This window comes from Zonotrichia leucophrys, chromosome 12, assembly GCF_028769735.1.
Source record: "Zonotrichia leucophrys gambelii isolate GWCS_2022_RI chromosome 12, RI_Zleu_2.0, whole genome shotgun sequence".
NCBI lineage: Eukaryota > Metazoa > Chordata > Aves > Passeriformes > Passerellidae > Zonotrichia > Zonotrichia leucophrys.
The window spans coordinates 16,536,905-16,555,404 of record NC_088182.1 but is presented as its reverse complement, the minus strand read 5'-3'; the positions used below and the strand labels follow the sequence as shown (position 1 = coordinate 16,555,404).

The window sequence follows — 18,500 nt, the reverse complement described above, 5'->3', positions numbered from 1 at the left end:
TGCACCAACATGCTATTAAGAAAAATGCTGATTTCCCACACCAGATTTGCAATGACATCATGAAAAAATTATTCTAAAAAACTGTACGAGAAAGCAGAAAAGCAAAGCTTTCTTTGCTTTAGGTTTTATTCAAATGGAGCCCTCCCAGACCCTGTGGCCTCTCTCATCTGGCAGGACTCACGAGCCACAAGCTGCAGCACAGGCCTGGATTCTGGAGATGCTGTCCCACATGCCATCCTTCCCATTTAGAATTGCAACAGAAAAACCCCAGGGTCTGACAGATCTGACAGGGAAGGAGTTAAATGTGGCACCATAAAGAAGCTGTAAATAGGCCAGACGTTTTTCACATGAAATAACTTTGGAAGTTGCTCTTAAGATACAAAAAATCAGAGCACTGCTCAATTCCTTGAGCAAGTCTTAAACATATGCATATGTATACACATGGAAATTGTGACTAACTGAAAGGTTTTGGTGTATTTCATTCCAAAAAATTCTCATGAATTACAGAAAAGACAGAAGCTCAGTCTGATTTGGGTTTTAAGACATGATTTTCCCAGTCTGATTCAAGTGCTGATCTGCATTACTAATCACCATTTGCTATTGTTAAAGTACTTTGGAAATGTGATGTTTTCATTCTTATCTTTTTTTTCCTGTAGGCAATGAGGCAGGACAATGATTCCACTAGCCAGGTACAAGAGGCTGCAGAATGCACACAAACTACACCAGGGGATTGATTCCAGGTGAAAATACATCTTCATCAACAAACTATTTTAAACCCAGATCTGTTCTTCATTCATGTGGCCCCATAAGTAAACACAGAGGCTCAAGTGAGCAGCAGCAGGTGCTTAGTTCAGCACTGCTGGAGGAAGAAAAGGTATTAATAGAGAAATGGCTAAAAAAATGCCCTTGGATACAACTTCACCTTCACTAACCTTTGTATTTGAAAATACTTTCACACTAAGCTCTGGGAGAAAAGCTGCTCATTATTTGGTGCTTTTTGAACAAGTTCTTCAATGCCAAAGCAAAATTCTGAATATTGATGCACAACTGCACCCAGAAATCACTCATGGAAGAAATGAAAAATCCACCAGCCCCCAGAGTAACACAGATCTCCCCCACTGAGTCAGAGTGCCTCTGTCCAAGGCAGAAGGAAGGAGCTCCTGTGTCCCAAGGGGAGCTCATTAGACACTGAAAGGCAAGAGGAGAAAGCAGCAAAGAGATGCTAATCAAATTAGGCCCACCCCCTCGTTTCTGCAAGGAGCACACACAGGCTGATGCTCCCCAATTAAATTCCTCAATTAGATGGGTCCTGCTCTGGATCCATCCCTTCAGGAGCCATGAGCAGCCTGGGCCCTCTGCTCTGCCCACCAGGCATTTGCTCCTCCTCCATTTTATGGTTCACAGCAGCTACAGAAGCACCATCCAACAGCACATGGGACCTGACATGAACCCACAGGTCAAGGTTAACCCCTGCCAACAAAATGAACATCAGATCCAGGATTATCCATGTCCACAGGAGCACAGATCCATCCAGCAGCAGTCATGGATCTCAGCCTTCCTGTGGCACAGCCCTGCAGTCCCTGCTGGATAAAAATGTTTGTTTTTGTGGGTTTGCCATTTCAGCTGTGCCCAGGACCACAGCTGGAGGAAGGAGTGCCCACAGAAAGGCAGAAGCCTGCAGGGTATGGCGGAGAGATCTCCAGAAAGCATCTCATGAATATTCAACAGGGGAAGGAATGGCTGCTACAGAGGGCCAGAAGTGGCCCAGAAATGCAGCAGGAGAGGTTCCCTCACCCTCAGGAGAGCAGAGAGCCCTCTCCTTGTGCCGGGCCAGACTGAGGGCACCCAGCCCGGGGCAAGGTTACCATGGCTGACAAGCCAGGAAATAATCAGGGAACCTCCACAACATCACTAAATACTGAACACTATCATTTGTATGCAAGGCCTATCAAGTGAGCCCATATCTGCTTTACCAACTTGGGTGTTATATTAAAAAATTTTATTATCTAATCCAAATGAGATGTTTTCCTCCACTGAGGAAATGGTTGGAATTTGAAAGCTTAAAATGATAAACTGTCTGCAAAAATGTGGCAATAAACACAAGCTTCAGAATTTAACTTCCATTATGTGTCTCTACCTGATAATTATGCTAAAAGAAAACTAAAATAAAACTGTGCAAAACCAGTTATTGATCTGTAATAAAATTCACTTTAATACCAATTAATTCACCTTACTGTATATTAAATAAGGAATTGTTATTACTTCTCCAGGATTTAATATGCAAAGCATAATTGCATGCAACAAAGTGTTCTTCTGAGAGCAAGACATGAAGAGGCTGCTGTGCAATCCCACACCAGGCTGCAGCAGCACTGGAGTCAGGGAATTCTGAGGGAATATCATTACTGAGAGAGCAGATGTCACCCAGGCTCTAAGTTCCACATCAGTTCCAGCCCTATTTGTTTTTCAAGCCATATCTCACACACACAAAAGAGAGAATATTAAAAAAAAAAAAAACCTTAACTTGAAATTTAGCTCTGTTCAGAAGCTGTACTCAGCTATTAAAGCACAATATTCAGGCTCTGGAGCAAACAGAAATGTGTAACATCTATGGATAGAAATAATAGACCTGTTGGTATTTCCATCATTATTCAGAACACTGAGCCCTGAGGAATATTTGCAGCTCGTTTCAAAGGAAAGGTCAATCTTCCAAGTTAGACATCATTTTGTTATTAAAAACTAACAAATCAAACCTAGAAAAGCAAAAAAAACAGTACACACAGGAATACAGATATGGGGAGACTGGACAGAAAATGAAATATTATTAGAGGCAAGGAGTGGAAGTAATGAAACCTTTACACAATCTTTTTCAGCTGCAGAATGAAACACTCAGCCACAACACAGAAAGCCTTTTTATTACCTAAAAGAAATTGTTATATCAAACAAGGGACTGAGCAATGTTGGATGAATGTGAAAAAAAGCGTGTATAAATTGTCAGTCCTCAAAGTAAACTGGAACTGTTATATGAGAGGCAGAAGCACTGGGTTTGTCAGTAATTTACAAGCACACTCACAGCACAAGCAGAATCCAAATGCCAAGGCTTTCTTAGATACTTAAATCCTAATTGCAGGAGTATCTCCCTGCCTACCAAGATTCCCAGTGAAGAGGAAATAAAAAATGTTTTATGGTGCACATCTAAGCAATGGCAAGTTGAAGATCATAAAATACTTCTCTAGCAGATGTTTTCCTACTCGAGGTCTTTCAGGTCTAAAATGAAGAGTAAAACTTTTTCAAATCAAGAGAGAGAAAACTAAAGGCTTGGGATGCTGCCATCAGTATTTACCTTCCCTGCACACCCTGATACTGATTTCCATTTTGTACTTCTTGCATGAGAGAGGCTTTTCATGTGTGTCTAGTGGAACTAACCCAATGCAAAAAAAAAAAATCAACAAAAACCCACACAAAAAAAACCAAACCCACTCTACCTTCAGAAAGAATTTTAAAACCATCAAAATGGTGTTAAGTGTTCACTTGTGCCCTCTGCATTTTGCTACCAATGCAGGGTACCTTACAACTTGACAAAGCTCATTTCCAGCACTACCATTATACATTTTCATCATTCCACTAGATTAATATTTTTACAGTCTGCCACATTCACATTTGTGGCACTACAAATATGTATCTTTGCTGTTCTGCTGTGGTGGACTGGCTTTTATGCCTTCAGCAACTCATTTGGCTTGAACTAACCAACCACCAGAATATCAAAAGCAGACTTAAAGGAGTTCCAAAAAAAAAAAACAATTCTCCTCCTTGCCATTTTCTCACTGCATTTATTATTTCCTTTAGATTTGCCATCACTGCAAATTCTTCTGGGAAAGACAGATTAATTTTAATGTAAAAACCAAGAAAAACTGCTTGCAGTTCTCAAGCAAAAGCAGGGAATACCTGTACAGGCACACCAAGGCACCCATAAATATGCACAGATCTATCACCTATTACACACACACAAATGGGTTATACAGGTTTACTGTTCAAACATGTAAACAGCACTTCAGGCTGCAGTTGTCAAAGACAGAGCAAAAGAAACAAACAACAAGCACAGGCAGGGGTTCTGCCAGCTGGAAGCTTTCATGCTGCTCACTCACCTCCTCCAAATCCTCGCTGACCCACAGGGGGATGGGGGTGCCCCAGTAGCGGTTCCGAGAGATGGCCCAGTCGCGAGCGTCCTTCAGCCAGTTCCCAAAGCGCTTCTCCCGCACAAAATCTGGAACCCTGGGCCAAAAAACCAACAGTGTTCATGTAGCACTAGTGCCACTTCAGAGAAAGCTGGTAAGAATTGGTTCTATTTGATTTTATCCACCAAGAAGTTCATTTCAGCATTGATTGACTTGGAGCACGTTCATGTTACAGCTCTGGTTGCTGCAAGGCCTGTGGAGGTGCTCCAAAAAACACAACATTTGCCTTCTGATCTCAGGTGAGCTGCAGAAGTGACAAACACCAGGTTCATTTTACCATAAAGCAACTCAGGAAAACATGGCAACATCAAATAGATTCATTAGGGATGAAAACACAGCCAAAGTGCTCAGGACAGTCCAACACTGGAGGGTTATGGCTAAGGGTGATCACAACACTACTGCTTAAATTACATACAGGAAAAGATTTTGAGGTTGAATGAAATTCCTATGATTAAAAAGCCTGGAGCAATAGCATCAAAAGGCACCTTGGATTATGTGTGGGCATCCAGGTACATGAACATTAATCAGGCTGATAGATCATACAAAAAATCCTTTCCACGCTATTTATCATCTCACTTTGAATTACCCAATTAAGAAACAAAACACGCCCCCCAACCACAGAACCCTATCAAGGCTTGCTAAAACCTCATTTTGAGCACTAATGGGCACTGAGGGATGGTAAAGACAAATTATCATTGTATGAAAGTGTCTTGGAGCTCAAAGGTTAAGGCCAGAACCCAATGTTCCAGGTTGTGCTAAGTGGCCTGGTGCCTTGATCAGAATCATTTTCTCCCACAATATAAAAAAACAATTAACTATTTACCCAATGATTATATACAGATGAAGGAAAGCAATGGGTTTTACAGTCAACAATATGCTCCCCTTGTGCCTAAAGGTGCATTTCAAAAGACCAAACTGAAATTAAACTCACAGAAAGAGCAACCTTAAGACAGTGTCAGACGCACAGAAGCTGTGAATGAGCAGCTCACAACAATAAAGCAGCTCTGGAACCGAGATTTTAGCAACCCATGGCAGGTTTTGCTGGGTTTGTTTTCCCAGTCTAACTAGAAAGGCCCTTCCCAAAGTCTGAGCTGGATTAGGAGAGCCACAGTTCCCAAAGGGGGAGCAGCCAAGCTACAAAGCACACAGGGTCTCTTCCACCTTTTCTTTCTGAAGCTCTTGGTCCTCTTGTCAAGTATTTCTTTTTAAAGAAGATTTTTAATCACAGATCAGTCCCAAGAGTAACAAAGATGAAAGGCTCCTTTAGAGGACAAATTGAAAGAATGCATTCATATGACACATTGAGGTAGGATTTGGCCCATAGCAGGAGATTTATGAAATAAGTGTGAACAAAAACAAAAAAAGCGCAAACTATTGATGAAAATAAAAGCCACTCTCTTTTAAAAGTTTTACCCATGATGAAGCCATGTGGAGATCTAAAGGGTTCTTGATGGCAGTGTTGTCTCAAGTGGACAAAAAGTACCCTTAAAAGCATCACTAAATATCAGCCTGAGGTTCCACAGCTTCCCTTGCTATTTCTGGAGTTACTTTCAGCCCAGAGTTGTCTCCTGTAACGCTTCTCGAACAAAAATCTAATATAAAACAATTTTAAACAAACTCAGTGAGTCATGTTTCACATGACATGTGCAGCCCTGCTTTGAAATGTAGAATGTATACAGGCTTTCCCAATTTGGTTCAGCGTGGGACTCATTACTGTTAACTCTCTGTGCTGACCTTAGGAGACCCTCTCTCCAAACACAAGTGGAAACTGTACAAAGTTCATTAGCATTTGCCCAACGTTCCACTAATGTGGAAAACTTCTCTTTACATCACTCCTAAACTAGTTTCCATTTTTCAGAAGTTGTTAGACACTGATTAGCTGAAATTATTAGTCCCATTTAACATAGCTAGAGGCTGAGACAATCCCCCAATGACATTAAAATGCTAAGAGTTTCAACTCTGCCTCCTCAAAACACGCCTGAAAAATTAATTTTATCCCCAAAGTGGACATTAACCACAAAAATGTATGTGGTGTGATCTCTCTCTCTGAGCTATGAAAGCATATAATTTACCTCTTCTGGTAAAATTGTCTGACCCTGCTGCCAGTTTTCAGTGGAACATGAAACACAACCCACTTCATCTCCTACCAACCAATTTTGGAACAATGATCTGTGGCTCTTCAGAGGAACAAGGCAGGAATAACAGTGGCACAGACATCAAGTCAAACAGAAAGAGCCTGTACCTAACCCATTCTGAGCCCATCACTCAAAGGAAGTGTTACTTAGAGCAGCTGGGTTTGCCTGTGCAGAGATGCTGCCCATGGGTGCTGCCCAGGGCAGGCACAGCCTCCAGCTGGGATCAGGCTGGAAAAGGGATCTGCAGCAGGAACAGCCATGCCAGGCACAGCCCTTCCAGTCTGGAGCCCATTTCTTTTACTTATTCTCACTAGATTTAGCTCCAGAGAGCTCAGCTTAACACATACCTACATATCACAGGGGAAAACATAAAATCAGAGGCACCTTCTACTTAAATATTTCCCTAATACTTAAATATTAAATATTAGGCTGGAAAAAAGAGTATTCTCAATGATGTTGTTATAAACACCTGATCTTTATTTAAACCAATTCCAGGTTAGTGTTCTTATAGAGTTTTTCAGTTTCTTTTCATCCTACTCTTAGATATTTTCTTGGTATATTTCTCCTGTTAAATTTTCATAAAGATACCATCCTGCCAGAGGCATGTATTAGTTGAGGAAACATTTTTTACTCTTCCACCTACACAAGGCAGCTGGAAGAGAAATGAAAAGCCCTCTCCCATATGGCAATGCACACATTTTTCATGTTTAACCCCACATCCATCACAACCCCCTTCAGGCTGACACACAAAGCTCAGGTTCCTGCTGGTGACCCCTGAGTTTGGCTGTGCCCAGTTGTGCCTGCTCAGAGCCCTGGATGGCACTGGACACCTTCACACCCCAGAGAGGATCAAACCCCAGCACCCAACTGCTCCATGAGGCTGCAAGTGAAAAATCAAAGCAGCCCCATCTCTCCCAAAGCCATGGTGCTGCAGCTCCTCAAACTAAGCTGTGAGAAATGGGTTTTTTGGGTTGGGTTTTTTTTTTTTTTATTTCCCAACTGGCCTACAATTTGTTTGACCTTCAAATTTCTCTACAAAATGACACAGATAGGATTTCATACTTCTTTCTCTGACATTTAGCAAGGTTGAGGAGACTGCTGCCTCAGCAGGTCAGGGAGCTCTTGATTCATGGCTGTGGAACAGTGTGGGACAATTGCAATTTCTCCTCTTGGCACCCAGGACAGGGCACTAAATAAACTTCAGCATGCAGACACTGCAGCAGTTGGAAAGTTCAGGGAACTGAACTCCACAACACAAAGGAATAAATATTGTTTTGCCAAATCATACATGCAAAAGATTCTGAATCAAAGTACATCAGTTCCAACCTGTTTGAATGCTCATGTCTATCTTACTTTCCCACCATCAAAACTCTATCATATAAGTTAGAGATAATGAAAATTATTCATGTGCTGCAGATTTCCGTGTCCATTTTTGGCTGTTTGTTCCTATTTTTGAAGCAGATGTGGGGTTTTGCTTAATTCATGCATTGCTAAGTCCTCTGCACAGTCAACTCCCACATCCTTTCTTGGTAGCTACTCATTTTCTTCGTGTCTAAAATAAAAATTCCATTTGACAAGCCAGAAAAACCCATGAAGAGCAAAGCAACACCCAGCCTTTTAACAGCATTTATTAACTTATTACAACAGGAACCATCTTCTTTACCTTCTCAGTCTATGCACCTAAGTGACACAAGCAATGTGGGCATGGATTTGAAAACAGCAAATATTGACCAAGCTCAATCCCAGAGCAGAACTGAGTCTGCTGCCAGTGAGCTACCACAGGCTGAGCCAGTGGGCTCTCAGCACCAATAAAAACTCAAAGAACAGCATCAATTAAATAAAGAAATTTGCTTTCTGACTCTTGTCTCCAGAAGAAAAATGTACAGGATGCAAATAAAAAAAACATTCTAAATTATCATATCATCCAGAAGGAAACTTATTAAAAGGATGAAGACATCTGCTCCTTTACTGTAGATATATTCTGAGGTGTATTTCTTGTGCTCATAACACAACTGCAAATACTGAACTGAGCTCCTTATTCCATCTGAGAGCTCAGGTGTGCTCTGAGCTGCCTCACCGTGCCCCAGTCACAGGATGCAGGAACTGCCTGAAAGCAGCACCATCCCTCTGTTCTGTAAACACCAACAGCACTGCCAAAATAAAACACTGCCCCTGCACAAGCCTCGTGTTTTAGCATCAGCTCAACATGAAAAGCTGTTTCAGATATTACATCAAGATAGGCTAATCCTTTCTCACTCTTCATTGTCATGATATTCCCTGCAAAACCACAGCACCTTTATGTATTGGGTAAGATTTACTTCATAATTGCTAATTAAAGGAGTTAAGACTGTAAAGTTGATAAACAAAATACTACCTTAAGCAGTGGGAATTAGGGGACCTAATACCAGATTAAGAACTCTAATGCAGCTTTGGTTCTGAGAGGATGGTCCCAGATCTGTCCTTCCTTTGGCAAGCTGGTAACTTTTTAAGTGCCACCAGAAATCAGGAATCAGTTTTAAGTCTGGAAAAGAGAAAGTTACTCTTGCAGAAGATAGCTGAGTTGTATCAGCAAACTCAAAGGTGATGAAGTAGTTATTCTATGTCATCTAACTAAATATGTACAGATTTATTTAAATTCCTAGCATACCAACAGGGGGGTTTTATTTTAGGTGTAGAATTTGGCTTTCTTTTTAAACATTAACCAACCCTTAGAAGACAAAGGCTTAAATTCCATTATGTTAATTTACTCTAATAACAAGCCTCCTTCAACATGCCCTCAAATTGATTTTTAATGGTTTTTAATTCAAAGAGATAAAATAAGCAACTATTCATGGCCTTTTGACACTTTAATTAGCACCAATCTATATCATGGACCTAATTAAACATGGGGGGAGGGAGGAAAGGTCAGTGAGTGCCAGGCAGAATTTCCACTGCAGCAGCTCCGCTCCTCAGCCCGGGAGCGCTGCAGTGGTGCAAGCCCACAAACCCTGCTCATGGTGCAGCTCACAGGGGCTGGCTGAGCTGTGCTTTCCATCATTTTCATCTCCCAACGTTTCTCTTGGCTGCTCTCTCCTGGTTGCCATGGCAACCCCCACGTTTGGTGTGCCTGCAATGCTGCTGCAGCCCCGCCAGCGGCACCGCTCCGGCCGCAGCCGTGACCTCCAAGGCTGGCACACACACACACCCTGACACCCTGCTGCACCTCCCTGCCACAGCCAGGCCCCTGCTCACCCTGATCAACTCCTTATCTTATCAACAACCCTGCAGCCACAAGCCACGGAGTTTCCTTGGGAATGTTCTAACATTTGCTGGCACAAAGTATTTTGTAGGGCATCAGCACCCAGGATCCATCTCAATGCACATCTATCAATGCATTTGCATTCCTGTGACAGGGGCACACATTCTACACACTGCTCATGTCACAGATTTATCAGATGCTCAAGAAAATTGTGCTGGAGTTGCTTAGTGAACTGGCATCTGGGGGGTTTATTTCAGCAGCTTTTCCTTGTGCCCCTTCAGTGGGGCTGGAGGTGCCTCTGCATCCATGGCATCAGCAGCAAGCCCTGCACCAGAGCCTCAGAGAGCAAACAGCAAAACTGAGGCACAGCAGAACAGCAGCCATCAAAACCCAGTGAACAAGCCTCCAAATTCACTTCTAATCCTCAGCCATGTCTGCTAACAGACAGTAATAAAACCTTCTCTAAATTAGACAAACACAAGGCTAACCCTGCAGCAATTTTTTCCACCTCCTGCTGTAGGCAATGGCAGTAATTTGGATTTTTCCTCGGGAAATGTTGCCATCTAGTGACTCCACGTTGCTGTACACATCACAATTGCTACTAGAGGGAGGATCTCATCTGTAGTCACGATTCCCCAGTAAGAAAAGTGTGACTGATGACTCAAAAAGAAGAGTTACAACTGCATGGTGATACTAAAGAAAATGAAAAAATCTACACACACCATAGATTTAAAACTGTTCAGATGAAATGTATTAATATTAACAAACTAAGAAAGAAAATGTCCTGAGACTTTCTATAACACAAAAATACGCAGCAAAAGAAGGAAAAAGGACTCACTGATTTTCTTCCATTGTTCTATAATCACGTTATGACTTAAAATCCTGTTGCCCTGCTACAGACTCAGATTCCTCACGTGAGCAAAAATGACAAGTTCAGTAAAATAAACATTTGCTTTCTATTGTGGCTCCACAGCCCATGCCCTGCACAGCCTCGGGGTTTGTGACACAAACAGGCACCATTCCTGATCACATCTCACCTTTCCACAGCTGGGACACAGTTTTGTGGTCAAAGATTAAAATGACAAGGGTGAAAGCTTCTCCAGGGTTTGATGTGCTTGATGGCACCTGGGCTGGAGCTGCAGGGAGTGAGTGCAAAACTCTCATTTTAATTTCACTACAGAAATGTGCTGTGGGTGGCATTTCCAGCAAGAACTAACAGCTTAAGTGATGGAAGTCAGGAAAATAATACCTTCAACCATACATCAAGCTCTCTATTACAGCACCTGAGTTCTTCAGTGGTGAGAAGATGCCAGAACAAAAGGTTTGGCTGCTTTGAAGTCCCTGACTGTCTCCCATCACTGCTTTCCTTCCACTGATGCTCATTTTTCCACTCCTGCAAGTGCTGCACATCTTATGCAAACAATGTCAGAACTGCACAATGTCTTTAACATCAGAAACTTGGCAACAGCTACAGGTCAATGTTTCAGGAGTTACTGAAGGAGAACTTTAAGTGAGGGGGGGTTTAAAAGAAAGAAAAAAAGAGTTCAAAGCTAAAATTTAAACAGAATCTTTTCTATCAGTCTGCAAGAATGGAAATAAAACATCCACTGCCAGAAGGATGAGCTACAACAGTTTGGAATTCTCATTAGAAGTTGTACTGTGATTTATTGCTCACAGTAACTTATAAATTTTCAATTTACACCAACTTTGAACACTGATGACAGGAATTAGTCCTATATTGTAATTATAATCTAACATGGCCTGGTTTAGTCTGTGGGTACATAAAAAATGCTCTTTCAACAAACCATTTGAGAAAATGATGGCGACAACAATTCAGGCTGAAATCCAGACAGCACCTTGGTGCTGCATCCAGCTCTCCTTATCAAGAGAATAGAAAGCCAAGATCTGACAAAGTCTGGATTTTACAGCAGCCAAATCTGCCCCTCTTCATCTCAAATACAGCAGCACTGGGTGCCTGAATGCCAAACAGAAGAGAATCTTTTTAATTTGGATTTTCTTTAAATAAGATCTCAGTTACACAGTAAAGAACATTCAGTAAGGGAACTTCAATTAAAGGCTGAAGCACAGCCCCCTAAATACTGTTCCAATTGTGCATTTTCATCAACATCCAGCACAAGTTAATTCCCAGTCTGACTGAAATAAGGATGCAACAGAGCAGAGAGGGTTTCTTGGCTTCTGGTTTTACAAAAATGCTGGCACATTACTCATGCAGCCATTATTGGAAGTGATAGTTAAATTCATTTTGAAAAATGAAAATAGACTTACTGGTTTTAATAAATTTTGAATGACTGTGGCCTTGTAAGTTGGGTAATTCACTAAAAAACTAATTAGAAATGCAATCAGGTTGCAAAGTTTGTCCAAGTATGTTTAATCTATTTCATCAGAAAGGATATCTATCAAGAGGGCAGCTATTCTTAAGGGACAATATACCTATCAGTCATTTGGAGGAATAAAAAAAGCAATGCAGTCAAACCCATTTTGTAAAGGTTAATATAGTCTGAAAAGCATTTATCCCAAATTTTCTCATTTTCAGGACATGCTGAAGCCCCAGAGAGTCCAAAAATAAATTTTTAAAAAGCTACATATTATTCCTGTGACACTTTCAGAGATCAAGTCTCTTCAAAAGCAGAAAAAGTAGGTTTGGGGAAGGAAGGAGTTCCCAAAATTTAAATAAATGAATACTGCAGAAGGCCAGCAGTCTCAATGCCAACTTCAGAAGCTACAAGCCCAAACAAAACTGGCATCAATGGAGAACACACAAAGAAAACCTCAAAAACACTCTCTTATTCTCTATAAAAACTGGATTTTTAAAGCAAACTTCAAGATTACCTAGTATTCAAATTACTATGAATTCACATATTGGAAATACATATTATTTATTAATAATTCTGTGATCATACATCTCTGCTTGTAGCTACATTCCCAACAAAAAGCTTCCCAAAATCCCTAAGACTACATGGTTTTAAGAGGAGTCCTGAGGAACCAGTTTTATGTTCAATTATGGAATTGTGCTCAGACTCAGGAACTGCCTAAAGGACAAATGGTTCCTGTAATTCCAAGCATTTTGGAAATTGCCAAGTGATGGCATTGCCTGCTCTTCTCACCCAACCTCTGCAGGAGCAGCTCCAACATTTGCTTCCACTGATATCCCCCCTATCAGCACTTACAAAAACACCACTGAGCCCCAAATATGTGCATGAGGCTCAAACTGAGCAGTAATTCTCACTAATTAATGTCTCCTGGATGAATGGAGGTCACTCAGCAGCTCCTTCCTGAAGCTCTGCCTCTGGAAAAGCAAAACCCATCCATTCAAGCCCTTTTGAACAGGATCATTACATTTTTTCTTCTGTTCATGTGAAAATTAAGTATGCAGGTCTACTGTCATCCCAACAGTGAAAGCATCTTGAGGAAGCTAATTAAAGCTAAGAACAAACACTTTCACCCCCTCTCCAGCTTATTTTTGCCCCAAAGGAGGATCACAGTATGTTCTGCTGTGGAAAACAGAAAACAGCACTCCCTAATCTCTAAACTCTCCTGACACAGGCAGACTGGGCTTGTGCTGCAGCATTTCTGGGCAGGCTCCATTCTGGATCACTGACTTTTCCCTCACATCCCAGGATTTACACTGCCTGCACCACGTCAGCACTTATGCAAAAGCTGCTCATGGAGAATTTAATTGCCAGCTACTGTCCATGAAAAAAAGGCAGCACAAGCTGTAATTGCTCACTGAAGGTTGAGTCACCTTTCCAAGAGGCAAATGAGGTGGGAGAGGGGTGGAATCCCAGCTCTCCCTGCAGCCCTCAGAAGGAAAGACTGAATGAGGTTGGAATCTCCAAGTTTTCCTCACTCACTGGGAGGTCTCAGCCTCCCAGGCACAAGTGATGGATGGCAGGAAGGGAAATAAAATTGCAGCTCATGAAAGTGCAGAAGATAAGGTCCTTTTGTTACTGACACACCACAAACCCAGGACTGACTCCCTACAAGGCCACCAGCACCAACAGTCCCCTTTTACTGTAATTTATGTTGTTATCTAAAGCTCATCTGCTGTTTTCTACACAAATCTCACACAAGTATTTATCACACTCCCTATATACATGTCAAGATTTCATTTTTGCCATTAATAGAATTTTTTTCTTTAAACCTGTGTAACTGAGTTTACCTACAACAATTAAGGCAGCTGGGTTGAGCTTTTTGTGGCTGTTTAGGGGGAGAGTGGGTGTGGATTTTTTCTTCAAATGCACCTATGATGAAGTAATCAACCTTATCTGTAATAACTAGATGAAAAAACACACAACTTGTCTAAAAATTGGTTTAATTTGGAACAATATATACACAGCACTAAGCTGCCTCTATTACTGCCTCAGGTGGAGCCTTTTGGGAAGCACATCTCTGCTTCTGCAGGATGATTCTCCTCTGCAGTTTCTCTCATGCTGCATTGTTTAGGTTTGCATACCATGATTGGAGGGCACTTTTAATGACCCTGTAGTGTATTTCCCTGTAAATGACTAGGAAATATTCAATATCTATTCAGTTGATAGAATTGAGATAAAACACTGTTTAGAACCGGTCCCAGCAGCACTGGCTGAAAAGCAGTGGAAATATGAAGCAGAGTGAGCATGGGAACAGGGGAATGGCTTTGGAGAGCTCCAGCACACACAACCCCGAGCTCCAGGGAAAGGAATAAATCAGATTTCTGCAGGACACATTACCAGTAGCACTGGGCATTGTTCTCCAGCAGCTTCTCCACCATGTGCTCCACCCTGACAAACCAGCTGGGCACAGCTTTGTAGATCAGCGGGGTATCTGACCTGTGCAGGGAAGGGAATAAAAGAAACAAACACAATCTTAAATGCTACATTATTTATAAAGTGCTCTTTAATATTTATTTTTGCACATGACAGTCTCCTTTTCACAGAGTGCTGCTGAAATATTATCACAGTTAAAGGTTGGGGTTTGTTTGGTTTGTTAAATTACATAAACTGTTACACTTATGTGAGCTACTTTTCTGAAATCCAGTCCTGAAAAAATATTTTACAGCCCTCAAACCCAGTAATTCAAGGAATTTGTATAGCAAGAGCAATCATGAGAATGTTCAAACGATACTTGAATTTGAAATTTGTGCTCCTACATAGTACAACATGATGAACTTCAGTAACTATTAAAATGAGTCATGTTTCAGTCTTCCACATGAGCTCATTCTGCATCACTTTTTATGTGTACATGAGCCTGAAAAGCCAGGGAACATTATGCTGTGCTTTTACTACTTGCATTTAAAATAATAATCACAAATCATAAAGAAGTAACAACACCTAGGGTTAACCAGAAAAAAAGTTCTATTCCAGGAGGAGAGGGAAAGCAAGAAATCCAGATAAGCATATAAAAGAAGTTTCAAATATATCTTAACATATTCCTTACTTCAATAAGCAATAAAAGAAAATTCTTATGGGAGGAGAGCAGTTTCACAACTTGGGATTGCTTAGAAATGGAAACACAATTGGCCAGAGCACAGATGGAGCAATTTCCTAAATTGCTTGGGAAAATCAGTATCTCCAAGCATCTGACTGCAGTGTCCCAGCCCAGGCTCTGATTTATCAGTTCCACAATAACTGCTTAAGGTCTCGAATAACTGTTCAGGCAGCACATCCTTCTGAAGGCTCCTGGGATCCAACGGGGGCACAGGTCACTGCCAGGGCTCAGACATTTCTAACCCTTCCCATCCACCCCATTATTCCATTTTGAGGAGGGAGAAGAGCCCTAGGGGATAGGATCTGTGGGTACAGAGGAGAAAACAACACCGAGACAAGGAGCTCACTCTCCTTTAGCATCAATCCACCCCACAAAATGTTTCTGAAAAATATTACTTTTGTTTGAGTCACTTTGGTTCAGAACTTGGCAATACACAAAAATTCACCTGAGAAACTCCTGTTATCTCCCATGTGCAGTGAGCACTACAAACAGCCAAAGTTTAATTCATTTTACTTATACCCACAGCAAGAACACATTTGAAATCCACCAACTACTGCAGGTTATGGTGTAAATTCAAACTGCTACTGTGCCAGCACTTGCTAAAGGTGCACCTGCCTGACCCACAAAAGAAAGAAAACCCACAGCAAAGGTTGTTCAGACCTTAAAAGCTGAACTCACAGTGCACAAAGCCCAACAATAAAAAACACATTGTTTCTTTTAACACTATACTTCAAAGGACTTTCCATTTTAACTATAGCTGTAGGATTCCATGTGCTTAGGTGTTAAAGTACCCATAACCTTAAAGGAAGTGGTGAAAGCTCAAAGTAATAATAATGTAGTTGTGTCCTAGCTATTAAATGCAAACCTCCTGATGGTTTGCTACGAATTTAATTTAATTTAAAAAATGGGAACAGTTGAGTTCACTGCTCACACAGTAAAAAAGCAAGCATTCCCCAAGCCACAAGGTGTTTTGATTTCACTGATCATCATTCTTCAGCATATCTTGTTTCAGACGTGCTGAAGAATGATGATCACAAGATCTTGAGTAAGTGCAAACAAGGAGAATAAAAAATTGATATTAAAAATTTATATTTAAAATTTCTCACATGATCTTCACATGTTGGAAAAGGAAGGTTGGGACAATGGTGAGGAGAGCAGCAGGTGGGGCTGGCTGGGAGATCTGTACCAAAGGCCCAGCAGGGGAACATTTCCCACCCAACACCAAGGTTATAACAACTGATAACCTCTCCAAGCACCCCCGGGGCTCTGCTCCTCCTACATGAAGGCAACAATAAAGGGGAGAGGACAAAGTTTCCCTGAGTATTTTTCTTCTGGCTGTACTACCAAGCAGTGCCTCAGCAGGAGACTGCAGAGAACAAAACAGTAAAATCTGCCCAAGCAGTGACACCTCCCATGTTTATGCCCCTCATGACTGGTGAGGAGGTTGAGGAATCCAGATCCAACTGGATTTTACTGTAGAATCAAATGAGAAATACTCATTGCTATCAAATGAGAAATACTCACTGCTGGGTTTTGTTTTCCATCAACACAAGGACCTTAAATCAAAGTCTGATGCTCACAAAGTTCCTGCCTTACTATTCCTCTCTGTCCCAACTGAACAAAGTCTTGTTCCCCTTACAGACAGATCCTATAGAAACACATCAGAAGAATCAAATCACATTAATTGTGATCCTGTTCAGTTGTCTTGTAATTTAGGAATGAAATGATCAATAATTGAGCCTGTGCTATCAAGATGCTTCTTGGCTTTGCCTTACTCGTTTGGAAAAGTCAAAGCTCCACATCTGCCAGTGGAGGAGCTTCCCAACACTGTTCCCAAAGGAATGGCAGGCAGGAGCTGTGAGGGACACCCAAGATCTCAAGACTCCCAAGATCTCCAGTTCTGACCAATGTCTTCCATTTTCACCAGCTCTAATACAGACAAATTCTAACTGAAAACTATCTACTCTGTCCTTACCAAGCTGTTGTGTTTTTCATACTTTAAAGTTTAGTTGACAGAAAGTTACTAAACAGAGAAGGATCCTGATTTCATGATATGTAAAAAGAAAAGGCAAATTTCTCAACATCCCAAGGATTCAACAACCGCTTGGTTTCAGGGAAAAGCAGGAGTACATTAAGAAGAGTCTGATTGCAAAGTTTTCTTCCATTAATCAATATAACTTATAACTATGCTCAAAGTTAAGAACTACTCTTCTACTTTTAGCATATTCCAATTATGGTTTGATTTGTGATGGCAGTGAAATGAGCTTTTCAAGTAGAATCCATTGTTCGGTTCTTCCCACCGGATAATTTGCTGCTAGGTGCTGCCTGCAACTTATCATCCATCAACAAAAATGTCAACAGAGTGGCAGGATTAAGGATCTTCTACAGAATCAGCACTTCTGCATCCCTGCTTTTGCCTCAGAAGGCCATGACTGGATATTTGAGTTGCTGCACAAGAAAAACACAAGCCTTGCTTGATTTTGGGCCTGCCATTTTTCAAAAGCTGTCCCAAATCATCAAGGACGTACCACTTGAAGAGCAATTTCCCTTCTTCCTCCAGGCAGCTGCTAGAAACAAACCAATCCTGCTGCTCAAGAGCAAGCAAAGGTTATTTTTGTTATAAATTAAAGATAAATGTACCCTGCTAGAACACTTCACCTGGCAGAGTCAGAGCCAGACAGAGAGATGAGCTTTTATCACAGCTATTTCAGTTCAGGTGCTGTATACATCAGATAAGACTTAAAATCTTCAAGCCATTTCAGATAATTAAATTAGATATTTTAATTTAAGTCTGTCTTTGCTCATAATAAGAATTTAATACTCTACTAAAAGGTTACTGAAGGTTCTTTTAATTTGATATTGTTTGGTGATTTTTTACAACAGCAACCATGGAAATTTCAAACCAGGGAGGACACTAATAAAAACAAGCTTCATTTCTAGATTAAATCTGTCTAGCCCTGTATTCCTCAGAACCAAAACTTGTTTGTTCACTGACACTGAAGGCCCATGGAGAATTCCACATGGAGACTTCCCCCAGAGACCTCCACCTAGGGAGATGCTTCCACATTTTAAGCAACTGGGCTTCTTTCAAAGAAATAAGTCATCTTACAAGATTCAAAAGAGCTACATTTTAGCCATTTTATTCAAAACATACAAAGCTTTAACACAAACATCCAAAGACCTTCTGTGATATGCTTATTTGGATACAATTCAAAGGGTATCAGAAAAAATCCCTTCCCATCACTCAGCTGCTTAAAAAATAACCTTTTTTACAAGAGGTGGTTAGTTAGGAGCTCTACACCAAGAAATGAGCAACACAAACTACATTTAAAACCATAAATAGAAGCTAAATTCCAGCACTACACCTAAATTCATCACTTTTATGGCAAAAAAAAGAAACATTTCTTG

At 41.0% G+C, this 18,500-nt stretch overlaps 1 protein-coding gene across 3 annotated transcripts in view; it reads right to left on the bottom strand.

Annotated features, from left to right (window-relative positions):
- IARS1 (isoleucyl-tRNA synthetase 1) overlaps positions 1–18,500 on the bottom strand; it is a 96,409-nt gene that overhangs the window by 45,056 nt on the left and 32,853 nt on the right. For all 3 annotated transcript variants that reach the window (XM_064723822.1, XM_064723820.1, XM_064723821.1), the window contains exons 14-15: positions 14,336–14,434; positions 4,143–4,269 (exon numbers count right to left, since the gene is read on the bottom strand). In XM_064723822.1, the coding sequence (XP_064579892.1) occupies positions 4,143–4,269; positions 14,336–14,434 (226 nt within the window). The remainder of the gene's footprint in view (positions 1–4,142; positions 4,270–14,335; positions 14,435–18,500) is intronic.